The sequence below is a fragment of the Rhinopithecus bieti genome, unplaced genomic scaffold (genome assembly GCF_001698545.2).
Source record: "Rhinopithecus bieti isolate Rb0 unplaced genomic scaffold, ASM169854v2 scaffold_115, whole genome shotgun sequence".
In the NCBI taxonomy this organism is placed as follows: Eukaryota; Metazoa; Chordata; class Mammalia; order Primates; family Cercopithecidae; genus Rhinopithecus; species Rhinopithecus bieti.
In genome coordinates this window covers 1,515,802-1,529,204 of record NW_016803181.1, presented here as the reverse complement: position 1 = coordinate 1,529,204, position 13,403 = coordinate 1,515,802, and the positions used below count along the sequence as shown (strand labels likewise).

The window sequence follows — 13,403 nt, the reverse complement described above, 5'->3', positions numbered from 1 at the left end:
CACATAGTCCCATATTTCTTGGAGGCTTTGTTTCTTTTCACTCTTTTTGTGTCTTCTCACTTTATTTCATTGAGTCAATCTTCAATCTCTGATATCCTTTCTTCTGCTTGATCAATTTGGCTATTGATACTTGTGTATGCTTCACAAGGTTCTCATGATATGTTTTTCAGCTCCATCAGGTCATTTATGTTCTTCTCTAAACTGTTTGTTCTAGCTAGTAACTCGTCTAACCTTTTTTCAAGGTTCTTAGCTTCCTTGCATGGGGTTAGAACATGCTCCTGTAGCTTGGAGGAGTTTGCTGTTACCCACCTTCTGAAGCCTACTTCTGTCAATTCATCAAACTCATTCTCTGTCCAGTTTTGTTCCCTTGCTGGCAAGGAGTTGTGATCCTTTGGATGAGAAGAGGCGTTCTTGTTTTTGGCATTTTCAGCCTTTTTGCACTGGTTTCTCCCCATCTTCATGGATTTATCTACCTTTGGTCTTTGATGTTGGTGACCTATGGATGGGGTCTCTGAGTGGACATACTTTTTGTTCATGTTGATGCTATTCCTTTCTGTTTGTTAGTTTTCTAACACTCAGGCCCCTCTGCTGCAGGTCTGCTGGAGTTTGCTGGAGGTGCACTCCAGACCCTGTTTGCCTGAGTATCACCAGCAGAGGCTGCAAAACAGCAAAGATTGGTGCCTGTTCCTTCCTCCGGAAGCTTCATCCCAGAGGGGCACCCACAAGATGCCAGCCAGAGCTCTCCTTTATGAGGTGTCTGTCAGATTCTACTGGGAGGTGTCTCCCTGTCAGGATACATGGGGGTCAGGGACACCCTTGAAGAGGTAGTCTGTCCCTTATCAGAGCTTGAATGTTGTGCTGGGAGATCTGTTGCTCTCTTCAGAGCTGTCAGGCAGAGACATTTAAGTCTGCTGAAGCTGTGCCCACAGCTGCCCCTTTCCCCAGGTGCTCTGTCCCAGGGAGATGGGAGTTTTATCTATAAGCCCCTGACTGGGGCTGCTGCCTTTTTTCAGAGATGCCCTTCCCGGAGAGGAGGAATCTAGAGAGGCAGTCTGGCCGCAGTAGCCTTGCTGAGCTGCAGTGAGCTCTGCCCAATTTGAACTTTCCCAGCAGCTTTCTTTACACTGTGAGGGTAAAACTGCCTACTCAAGCCTCAGCAGAAACCCCTCCTCCCACCAAGTTTGAGCATCCAAGGTCAATCTCAGACTGCTGTGCTAGCAGTGAGAATTTCAAACCAGTGAATCTTAGGTTGCTGGGTTCTGTGCGGGGTGGGACCTTCTGAGCCAGACCACTTGGCTCCCTGGCTTCAGCCCCCTTTCCATGGGCGTGAACAGTTCTGTCTTGCTGGCGTTCCAGGTGCCACTGGGGTATGAAAAAACAAACAACAACAAAAAACAAAACTCCTGCAGCTAGCTTGGTGTCTGCCCAAATGGCCACCCAGTTTTATGCTTGAAACCCAGGGCCCTAGTGGTGTAAGCACCAGAGAGAATCTCCTGGTCTGCCAGTTGCAAAGTTCGTGGGAAAAGCACAGTATATGGGCTGGAGTGCACTGTTCCACCTATTAGTCTCTCATGGCTTCCCTTGTCTGGGGGAGGGAAAACCCCTGACCCCTTGCGCTTCCCGGGTGAGGCAATGCCCCACCCCGTTTCACCTCGCCCTCTGTGGGCTGCACCCACTGTCCAGTTCCAATAAGATGAACTGGGTACTTGAGCTGGAAACGCAGAAATCACCTACCTTCTGTGTCAGTCTCGCTGGGCAGTGCAGACTGGAGCTGTTTCTATTTGACCATCTTGCCCAACTCTGCTTTCTTTTAATTTTAACGTTTTATTTATAGTTGACAATAATTGTACATATTTATAAGGTACAGTGCTATGTTTCAATATGTGTACACATTGTATAAAGAATCTTTGCTTTCTTGTTGAATTTAGAGAGTTTACATTCTTGATACAAGTTCTTGTTTTTAATTTTTTTAGTTTTAATTTTATGGGTATATAGTAGGTACATAGATTTATGGGGTACATGAGATGTTTTGATACAGGCATGCAATGTGAAATAATCACATCATAGAGAATGGGGTATCCATCCCCTCAAGAATTTATCCTTTGTGTTACAGACAATCCAATTATTTTCTTGTAGTTATTTAAAAATGTATCATTAAGTTATTGACTATAGTCACTCTGTAATGCTATCAAATAGTAGGTCTTATTCATTCTTTCTATTTTTTTGTACCCATATAAGTTCTTTTTTGGATTTGTGTTTTGCAAATATTTTCCCTTAGTCTGTCATGTTGTCTTCACTTAGAGTTCCTTTTTTCCTTTTTTTCCCCAAAGAAATAAAATATTGCAGAAATAGTTACTTTCCATTCCTTCTCTTGTTTTCCCTCTCCTTCACTAAACTATAGAAATGTGGGTATTTATCATTTATGTTTGTGTTTTTTATGTTTACAACAGATCCATACATCTATATACCTTATTTAATTAAATCATTTATTGCTTAAATAAAATACTTATGAAACCCCTACTATGCATTAGTCACCATTCTAGTGATTGAAGGAAAAATAAGGAACAGAATTGATAAAAATTTTAGCCCTTGTAGAGCTTAAATTAGAGTGCGGAAGACATAAAAAAAATTAAATGTATTTATTTTATTACCTGTTGATAAGTGCTAAAGAGAAAATAAAGTGGAAAAGATTCAGCATATAATTATTTTTGTTCTTCGTCAGAGAAGGGTTCAATGAGAAGGTGACTTTGGACTAAAGCCCCGAGATAAGGTGGCAGATCTCTGGAGGACTAGCAAGTCAGGCAGGGGCCACAGCAATGCAAAGGCTCTGAGCCTGGAGCATTCCTGGTGTATTTGAGAAGCAGGAAGAGGTCTATGTGGATGGACTGGAGTGTTCCAGGGAGAATAGTAGGAGAGAAGGTCAGAGGAGTCATGTGCATGTATGCAAGTGAATGTGGAGGCAGTGGTGTGCTGCTCCACAACTGGCTTCTCTGGGAGATAAAAGCCCTGATTTGTAGCACTTTACCAATTTCTGTGGTGTGAATGCTCCCACCATAGCCAATTTCACACTACTATCCTGATGCATTGAATGGGGAGCTGGAAGGAGATACACAGCCACACACGATTCCATAGCATTTTCCCCATACAGCGACGGTCAATAGAAATAACCTCAAAAGCCTAAATAACAGCAAAATGTGTTAAAATAATTAAAGAGGGATAGCTTAAGAGTATTTCTTACTTTGAAATATACCTTACTCAATTATAAGTTTATGTAATTTAACTTTTTAAATGACCATGTTTGATAATTGGCTTACAAAATTCCTGAACATTTAACAGTTGACTCTTGGGAGCTGGTGTGAACTGACTCTAGCATTCCGTTGTGGGAAAGGCAACTGGTTGTGTGAAGCCTCATGGTCTATTGAACAAATCTTTTCTTTTTTCTCTGACATGGGAAACCATTAATAGTTTTGAGCAGAGAAGTGTCATCGTCATTTAAAAAGGATCACTCTAGATGCTGTGCTGATGAAGACTGTGGGAAGGCAAGGTTAGAAAAAAGAAGGACTGCTATAAGGCTGTTGGAGGAATGTTGTCAAAGGTAATCATGGCTTAGGTCAGGGTGGTACTAGTAAGGGTAGTGATAAGTTATAGGTTTCTTTGCCAACCAGTTGTACGTGTGACAAGAAAACAAGAGCGGATACAAGGATGATTCCAAGGTTCTGGGGATGAGCAATTAGAGAGAGAAAAAAAAAGGAAATTGTCATTTACTGAGATGTAGAGACCATGGGTGGGGCAGTTTTTGGGGAAAGGTCTGGAACTCAGTCCTTGATATGTTAGTTTGAGATACCTATTAGACATCCAAATAGAGATGTCAAGTAGATGGCTGGATATAGGAATCTAGAATTTATGTCTGCGCTGGAGATAGAAATTAGGGATTGATCAGTCTATAGTGACAGACATGAGTCTGGATGACAATTTCAAGGGAGTCAGTGTAGATTAAAAGAAAGGAGGTCTAGGGGCTGGGCCCTGAGGAAAATCCACCATTTGAGGGGGGAGATAAAAGACTAACTCTGAGAAGTGTTGGCCAGTGGGGCAGGAATACAACCAAGAGAATGGCGTCAGGCCCTGGAAAATCAGTAAAGAAAATGCTTCAAGGAGCAGGGTGTGACCGACTATGTCAAGTATTGCTGAGAATGTCATTAGTGAAATTAATAAGAGCACTTTAGATGGAGTCGTGGGGGTGACTGATTGGAGTTGATTTAAAAAAATGATGGAACAAGAAAAGTGGTAGCAATAGAGTGTGAATATACACAATTCTTTTGAGGATATTTGCCTTTAGAGGAAAGTAAAGAAAAAGAGCAGTAGCTAGATAGAAAGCAGTAGAATGAAAGAATTTTTTTTTTTAATTGGAAGCAATAAATGAAAACATAATTGTCTGCAGATAGGAAAGATCCAGTATTGAGGAAATAATTGATGATGAAACAGAAATGCTGCTCTTGAATAGGTGAGAAGAAATGGATAAGTGTGTGCGGTCATGGAAATGTCAATTAACTCTGAGTGGATTCTAAATAGATTCTTCTATCTTCTTATACCAGAGAACTGTTCCCTGCTTGAGGAAATCAGTTTGCTGTTTTTAGCATCATTATGAATTAATAGTCAACTCATGATTTAACACCATTGGCAGGTCTACTGTATTTCTTCAGTCAGCTTGTTCCTCTATTTTCTACAACCATTTCACTCTGTCCCACTTGCCTTCAATCTCTGACTGGTCCTACTGACCAAAGTCAACAGATGACCTACTTCAGAAAGAGAAACCATCAGAAGTGAACTGCACCAAATTTCTCTGAGTAAATCTGCAAACCAGACCTTAATCTACAAGCCTGTTTTCTTTTTGCTGGCACCCACATACTCCTTTTTTCTATTACAGTGGAAAAGTTGTTCCTCCTTCTCTCCAAGGTGAATGCCCCCATCTGTCTCCAGTCATTGTCACCTTCCTCAGTCATTGCCCTATGAACTGTGTCCTCTCTTCCTTGTATTTATAACATTTCTTCTTCTACTGACCCCTTCTCATCAGAGTCTAGAGACACTCAGGCCTCTCTTGCAACTTGTTTTTCATTGGCTGGATAAAGACTGGTCTTTTAGATCCTACTTAAATGAGGTCTTTTTTTCCTATCTTGGGGGCCTTGATCTCTATTTTTATCTCGGATCAGGGCAGACTAGTAGTGACTTTTGGATATGATATCTAACACATATCTTTGCCTTTAGGCAGTGCTCTATCTGGACTTGTTGAAATTAAAGATCTCTAAATTATATATAGTATAGAAAGATATTTCTTAATGTCCTCCACCACGGGAGATCCATTTCAGTGTATACTTGCTGTAAAAGTAGATTTCCTAATACTTGATCTTAATTCTTCAGTTCAGTTTGGATTCAGGTACAACTTTTTGTGGTTCCAGGCAAAGTGGGCAATGGTTGGCTTCTTTTCTCTGTCCAAAGACTCTTCTAAGACATGAACAACTCACAAATCAACTTTAGCCTTCTTGTGGATAAAGTTTAAAAAGTGTCTGTTGGAATAAGCCCCCTTTCCTAAGATGAGTTTTCTACTGAGAAGTCAAGCTATGCAAGATTAAAAATGCACGATGCTTAGGGAATTTTGAAGTCTTCTTTCCATGTAAAAAAAATGCACATAAAAAACAACTTCAATCTAAGTCATGTTTCAACTATGTCCCAAAAGACTGAGAAGTGTTGTTTTCATGGAAAATTACTTACTACAGAAAAGATTTTTGTAGCTATATTATAATTTGTGGTGGGCAGAGATGTCTCCCAAGAGCCGTTTGATTTAAGACTGCAATAATGGATGAAACTCTGATATCTGAGATCACATTCTCTAGAATGTGAGCTTCATTTCCAAGGAACATAGACTTCCTCTAATTCTGCTGCCAGAACTATTTCAATGGATGTTTTGGAGTTCTCACTGTAGAGGAGTGGGACAGGATAAGACAGAGGCATGCAGGGGAGTGGTGGGGAGAGAGTTAAAGCCATGTCTATAACTGTCCTTCTCTGTTATCTGACTCCTTGTTTCTTTTCTTTAACCCAATCAACTTCAACAGGCCCCAGACACCCTGGACACAAGGTAGAGCCTAAACAAAACATTTTCTGTGCACAGGAAGCTACCAAAATAGCTTCTGCAAGGTCTATAAAGGGCATTTAGTAAAACACAAAGTAAACAGGCACATAATGAAAGGCTGATGGAGGCTGTGCTGATGAAAATGACACAAAGAAAGAAGCAAGTTTCTGCGGGTCAAAATCCAGCTTTGAAAATTGGACTCCTTATGGATGAAGCAGCCAGTAGTTGATGGGAAGGACAGAAAGAAAGGAGCAAGTTCTTCTTAATCAAGATTCAGCTTCAAAAAATGATCTTATGTACAAAGCAGCCAGTACCATTCTGCTGGAGCTGACTTGCTGCCTAACCTCTCTAGGCTCCAGCTTTTCAATAAAAGGAGTGGATTAGACCAATGCACCTTTCAACACTAATTCTCTGGGATTCTCATGTGCAGGTGAATCCTACACAAAAGAAGTGATGATGGAAATGAAAATATATAGAATTGATCCATTAGCAGGTGAATTTCACCTTTGTCTTCTGGAATCTATGGATCAACTGGTTCTCTTTTTACCCGTATTTAAAACATTCAGTTTAGAAATTTCCAGTGCTCTTTAACTTGTGTAGTAAATGACGTATGCTCTTTAAAAGAGAGTGTCAACTGAAGTGATGTATAAGTTAAAACCTTGACCTTCTTCCTTCAATGTCTTGGCATTGGCATCTAACATGAGATAATACTCTGGTTTGGGCCAGTGGTAGCAGCTGTAACCATGGCCCCAATTGTAACAGGAATTCACCATTGAGTGTTAGATCTATGTTAATGCTACTGGGTGGAAGCTGCATCATTTAGAGAAAAGAAAGCATCTATATAGAGAAGAGTGTGTGGTATTACTCTCTGTATCTAGAAAGTATTTTCTGAATATTTGGGCATGCACGTGAGCACACATAGGCACACATACACTCTCATGTATAGATAGTCAGATGAACAGATGCCACTAGAGATGAGATGAGATGCACAGGCCACTAAATGTGAAATGAAAGTAAAGATGTGATGGGAATGCCAAGAGCAAAATATAAATGGGAATGTGTGGGTTTTTGATGAATCTTCTCTGCTTTTAGAGTCCAGGGGCTTTGCCTGGGCGGGGGCCCTGCTTTACTCCACTGTCCTTTCTGATCCTTCTTCTCTGTTGTGAGTCATCATTTGGCTTGAGACACTGCAGTGACTTTACAAAGTTCTTTACTTAGCAAATTCAGAATATGAAGGTTGTACATGTAGGCACATGATAGGTACATAACTCAGCTGGAATCCAATGTCGCCCAGTTTAATTAATAAGCCTTTCTTCTCAGAACTGACAGACCTCATCTTTCCTTTGGCTTCTTAGTCTCTTTTAGACTGGATAGGTTATATCATGCTATATCTCTACCTCTAAATTTCAGAAGCTTAAAATAGCACATTGTATTTTTTGCTTATACCACATGTCCACCAGGGACTGGCAAAAAGACTGCTTGTTGTAGCTATTTGGAATCTACCTCATGGAAGCTAAACCAAGCACAGGACTTTATGATTCCAAAGTCAGGCAAACAAGTACATGAGGAACTATATCCTGCTGTCTGGAGACCACACATGTCACTTGTACTCATGTATCTTTGGCTAAAGCACGTCACAGAGCCAAGCCTGATGTTCAAGAAGCAAGCATACTCTTCACCCAGGATTGGGTAGCAAATGTTGATAAACAACCATACTTAACACTCTCTTTCAATGGCTGGGCTTATCTCTCGAATTAATCCTCCAACCCTTCTGTTCTTTTTCATGAACTTCTCTAATCCTCCAAATCTCTTTTCAAGATCCTACATCTTGAATCTCTAGGTTTCTAGCACATTTTTGGTTCGACAGACTCTCCAAGAGGCCAGAAACATTTCTCCCTCCTGGAGAGTATCATAAATTAAAATTTACCCTACCTTTGAACTATATCCAATTTGACCCATATTAGAGTGTCTGGGGATCTTAGAGATTCTTTTGCAAATAATTTTGAATGGATGCAATAATGCTGGAGCATTCTTACCTAAAAATGAGTTTTATTATACACACAAGAATAAATTTCTCTGAGGTGCATATGTGCTCACCAGTCCTCCTGATTAGCTATGTAATCCTGGAAAGGCATTTGATTTCTCAGATAAGTGAGATGAGGGGTAGCACCATATTTACAAGAATCTTCTAGGTCTATAGTTTTTTTATTCTATTATTTCTGTTTATAGTCTACCAGAAAGTGCATTAGTTTCCAATATTTGTAGGAGGGAGTGACAGTTCTTCCTTTTCGGGGTATACAAAATTGAAGCTCATGACTGAGCATGCTCTGTGGAGAGTGTGTACAGCTGCATTGCGCAGGTAGGGAAGCATCTGGCTTCAGAAGCTTGAGTGGAAAGCTTCTGAAAAAGTCAAACCAATTGCATAGCCCATGCCCACAAGGGAGCTAATGAGTTACTTGTGCATGCAGCTGAGGAAATACACCCACCAGAATTCTTCTGTGTTTGACACAGATCAGATTATCTTCTTTTTGGACTCCTATGGTTAGGACGGAGAGGCAGTGACCAAAATAATTTGATTATAGCATTTTGGTAGTTACATGGCTTAACTTATGTTTATTTTTTCTTTCTTCTTTCTTTGACATTTCAGACATAACAATGCCAGGGACTGTACAGGAACTGTTTCTTTTGATCTCTCTCCAAGACCACTGGTTTCCTTCCTAGGACTTTAGTCTTGGTATCCCTCTCAGTAACAAGAGACTGAATTGGAAGTCATTTTGGAATCTACTTGTCGGGTCCTCCAATCAGAGAAGCAGATGATACCAGTATGCTTTCTTCCATTCACTTATCTACTCATTCAACAAGCATTCATTGAACATCTCCTATCTACCAGGCTTGGTACTGGACACTGGTGACCCAGACACCAGTAAGGCACAGGAGAACTACCTCCTGCCTTGGAGGTCCTCACAATCTCATCAAAATATATATGAAGAAGGCAAGTTTGTATTAGAGGTGAATGACTAGTGCTATAAAACATAGGAGTTAGTGAGCCAAGAAGGGCTACAGAGAGAATGAGATGCTTGAGAGGGATCTTAAAGTGAGTGAGATTTTGACAAGGCAGAGAAGTTTAAGAAGGGATTCAAGATTCAGGCAAAGGAAACAGCTTGGACAAAGGAACAAAAATGATGAGTAGACATAACTTTTTTGAGAACATCTATTTCTAGCTGCAGGAAATATCCCTGATACATTGATCACCTATGTTTTCCAAAGACTTCCTTTCCATTTCCTCCACATTTAAAGGTGACTGGGGAGTAAATATGATGAAAGTTTGATTCAGAAGAGGGAGGCTTAAGTGCCATGGTCATAGGATTGTAAACAGTCCTTTGGGATCCCTACTATAGGACAGGTAGCAAGAGGACAGGAGCCCAGGCCCACTCAGACAGCTGGGAGTTTGAATCCCTGTCCTGCTACCAGCCATCTGTGTGATCTCAGGCAGGTCTTAACCTCTTTAGGCTTCAGTTTCTTCCTCTATAAAATGGGGATCACCTTCCCCAAGGAGTTGCTGTGGGGAGTAGCCAACTGAATTAACACATGCAAACCTGTGAGAATGGTCCCAGGCATACATTGAGCACTGATGATTGTCAGGTTTTGTTATTGCTGTTGTTATAATTCTTATCTTAACAGTTTCCAAATTATATGCCACTGTAATTATTGACAGGTAGCTTCATTTTCTTATAGTAATTCTTCTCTTACGGTCTTAATATTCTGATTTGGAAAGGAAGGCTGTGATGGAGGAAGTTTTAATCAACTTTCTCTTAACTAATTTTTGTTGAGTATTTTATTATGAGCAAGACTCTATATTAGTTACTGAAATAGTAAACCAGTGGAGAGAATGCTGGGAAACTTGATTGAAGAATAGCTTTGTAGCTTGTTTAAGCATCAATGTCAATGCAGTTTTCAGAGGATAGTAAGTGTATCCTGCTGTAGTGGAGATTTTTTTTTTTTTTTTTTTGGCATGTTTCTTGTTCCCTTTTTCTTTAAGTGCAGATCTTGCATTTACTTAGGGAAATTATTCGTTTCTCACTCCAATTTTGCAATTATTTTGAGTCTGTGGGATTTATAAACATTGACATACAAAGGGAATGCCGCCTCCCCTCCTCTACTCCCTCTCCCCAGAAAGCGAAAGAAAACAGGAAAGAATGTGGGCAACACTCAACAGCAGAAATGAGAGACAGAGAGAAATTGACTATCAAACTATCCGAGGCATCAAATCCCTCATACTCTTCCAGCCCACTACATCTGTCTTGGATTATTCTTTGATTTTCTGAGCAAACCTAATGTTCTACTAAGTTTTCATTTCTAGTTAAGCTCCATCAGGTTGAGCTTCTGTCACTTGCAACCAAAGGAGCCTGCCTGCCTTGCAGCATTATTGTGTGTGTCAGGTAAGACGTGGCACACAGATTTCTTTGAAAAACTAAAGCACCACAACAATGCTAGCTGTAATTAAAAGAACTGTGAAATATAGTTTATCCCCTTGCAGGAGCAATAAGGTATTCTGTGCTGCCAATGTTGTTAATTATTTAAGAATAGAAGTGACAATTACACAGTCTAAGTAATTGGATTCAGTGCCTGGAGAATACCGTGTGTTGAGATGACTTTGAAAGGCTTTAGGGAAAAGGTAGGATTTGAGCCAGGCCTGAAGTATAATCATAATGCTAACCAAAGTAAGAGAAGGGCTTTCTAGGCGTGGAGGATATTGTGGGCCAAAGTACCATTGGTTACCTCATTAACAAGTATTTACTGGCCTGCTATGGGTTGAACATAGAGAAGTTCAAAGCTTGAAGAGGTCTTGGATTCTTCTCCAGCTACCTGTAAAAGCCACTTAAATGATAGAATACTGAAAAGAATCTGCAGTATTAAAAAAAAGTCAGCAGAAAAACAAGAAATGGGGAAAGGATTCCCTATTTAATAAATGGCACTGGGAAAACTGGCTAGCCATATGTAGAGAGCTGAAACTGGATCCCTTCCTTACACCTTATACAAAAATTAACTCAAGATGGATTAAAGTCTAAATGTAGGACCTAAAACCATAAAAACCCTAGAAGAAAACCTAGACAATACCATTCAGGACATAGGCATGGGCAAGGATTTCATGACTAAAACACCAAAAGCAATGGCAACAAAAGCCAAAATAGACAAATGGGATCTAATTAAACTAAAGAGCTTCTGCGCAGCAAAAAAAAACTATTAGAGTGAACAGGAAACCTACATAGAATGAGAGAAAATTTTTACAATCTACCCATCTGACAAAGGGCTAATATCCACAATCTACAAAGAACTTAACAAATTTACAAGAAGAAAACAACCCCATCAAAAAGTGGGCAAAGGATATGAACAGAAACTTCTCAAAAGAAGACATTTTTGAAGCCAACAGACACATGAAAAAATGCTCCTCGTCACTGGTCATCAGAGAAATGCAAATCAAAAGCACAATGAGATACCATCTCACACCAGTTAGAATGGTGATCATTAAAAAGTCAGGAAACAACAGTTGCTGGAGAGGATGTGGAGAAATAGGAACGCTTTTACACTTTTGGTGGGGAGTGTAAATTAGTTCGTCCATTGTGGAAGATAATGTGGCAATTCCTCAAGGATCTAGAACTAGAAATACAATTTGATCCAGCAATCCCATTACTGGGTATATATCCAAAGGATTATAAATCATACTACTGTACAGACACATGCCCACGAATGTTTATTGTGGCACTGTTCACAATAACAAAGACTTGGAACCAACTCAAATGTCCATCAATGATAGGCTGGATGAAGAAAATTTGGCACATATACACCATGGGATACTATACAGCCATAAAAAAAGATGAGTTTGTGTCCTTTGTGGAGACATGGATGAAGCTGGAAACCATCATTCTCAGCAAACGATCACAAGGACAGAAAACAATGGTGATCATTAAAAAGTCAGGAAACAACAGTTGCTGGAGAGGATGTGGAGAAATAGGAACGCTTTTACACTTTTGGTGGGGAGTGTAAATTAGTTCGTCCATTGTGGAAGATAATGTGGCAATTCCTCAAGGATCTAGAACTAGAAATACAATTTGATCCAGCAATCCCATTACTGGGTATATATCCAAAGGATTATAAATCATACTACTGTACAGACACATGCCCACGAATGTTTATTGTGGCACTGTTCACAATAACAAAGACTTGGAACCAACTCAAATGTCCATCAATGATAGGCTGGATGAAGAAAATTTGGCACATATACACCATGGGATACTATACAGCCATAAAAAAAGATGAGTTTGTGTCCTTTGTGGAGACATGGATGAAGCTGGAAACCATCATTCTCAGCAAACGATCACAAGGACAGAAAACCAAACACTGCATGTTCTCACTCATAGGTGGGAACTGAACAATGAGAACGCTTGGACACAAGGCGGGGAACATCACACACCGGAGCCTATCAGGATGTGGGGGCTGGGGGAGAGGGATAGCATTAGGAGGAATACCTAATGTAAATGGTGAGTTGATGGTGCAGCAAACCAACGTGGCACATGTATACATATGTAACAAACCCGCACGTTGTGCACATGTACCTTAAAACTTAAAGTATATATATGTAAAAAGTCAGCAGAGCACATTTCACATTCCTGTGGGTCCTCTCTTGTATTGCAAGACCTTCCTTCCTCCTAGTAGCAGTTTTGAGACTGCCTGGATGCTTGAGCCAGGTTGGTCTCATCAGTGCATTTTTTGTTCCCTTTCTTTGGACGTGAGTAGAAATGGCGAATTCAGATGAAAGCTGTCACCCTCTGCAAGGTCCCTTCTTGGTTCTACAGCTGCCATCACTTTTTCCCACTCTCTGGTTTCTGGCCTTTCCCAGTTCACATCTTCTGAAGCCACACTTGTGGCGAAGTCTCGGGGCTGGAAATGGAAATTTTTCTCCTTGAGAAGCCTGGGGCTGTTTTTGTTAAGTAGCTGCAGATTTCCAAAGCTTTGAGGATCCAGGGCAATCATAGTGCACATTGTTTTCCCCGTTATTTGTTAAAAAAAAATTGTTTATTGTTACATAATAATTGTACATATTTATGGGGTACATGTGATATCTTGATACCCGCATATATGTGTAATGGTGAAATCGGGGTGTTTAGGGTTTCTGTCCCTTTGAACATTTACCATTTATTTGTGTTAGAAACATTTCAAATCTTCTATCATTAGACTCTGTCTCAACAGCTCATATTTTCTTCCTTCAGTCCAAAAATGT

The 13,403-nt window shown here is 40.2% G+C and overlaps 1 protein-coding gene across 1 annotated transcript in view; it reads right to left on the bottom strand.

Annotated features, from left to right (window-relative positions):
• The window catches only part of LOC108526813 (chromobox protein homolog 3-like), a 49,410-nt gene extending 36,254 nt beyond the window's left edge, over positions 1 to 13,156 (bottom strand). The window contains exon 1 of the mRNA XM_017867724.1: positions 12,949 to 13,156. Coding sequence (XP_017723213.1) covers positions 12,949 to 13,156 — 208 coding nt within the window. The remainder of the gene's footprint in view (positions 1 to 12,948) is intronic.
• Between the last annotated feature and the right edge of the window lie 247 nt (positions 13,157 to 13,403).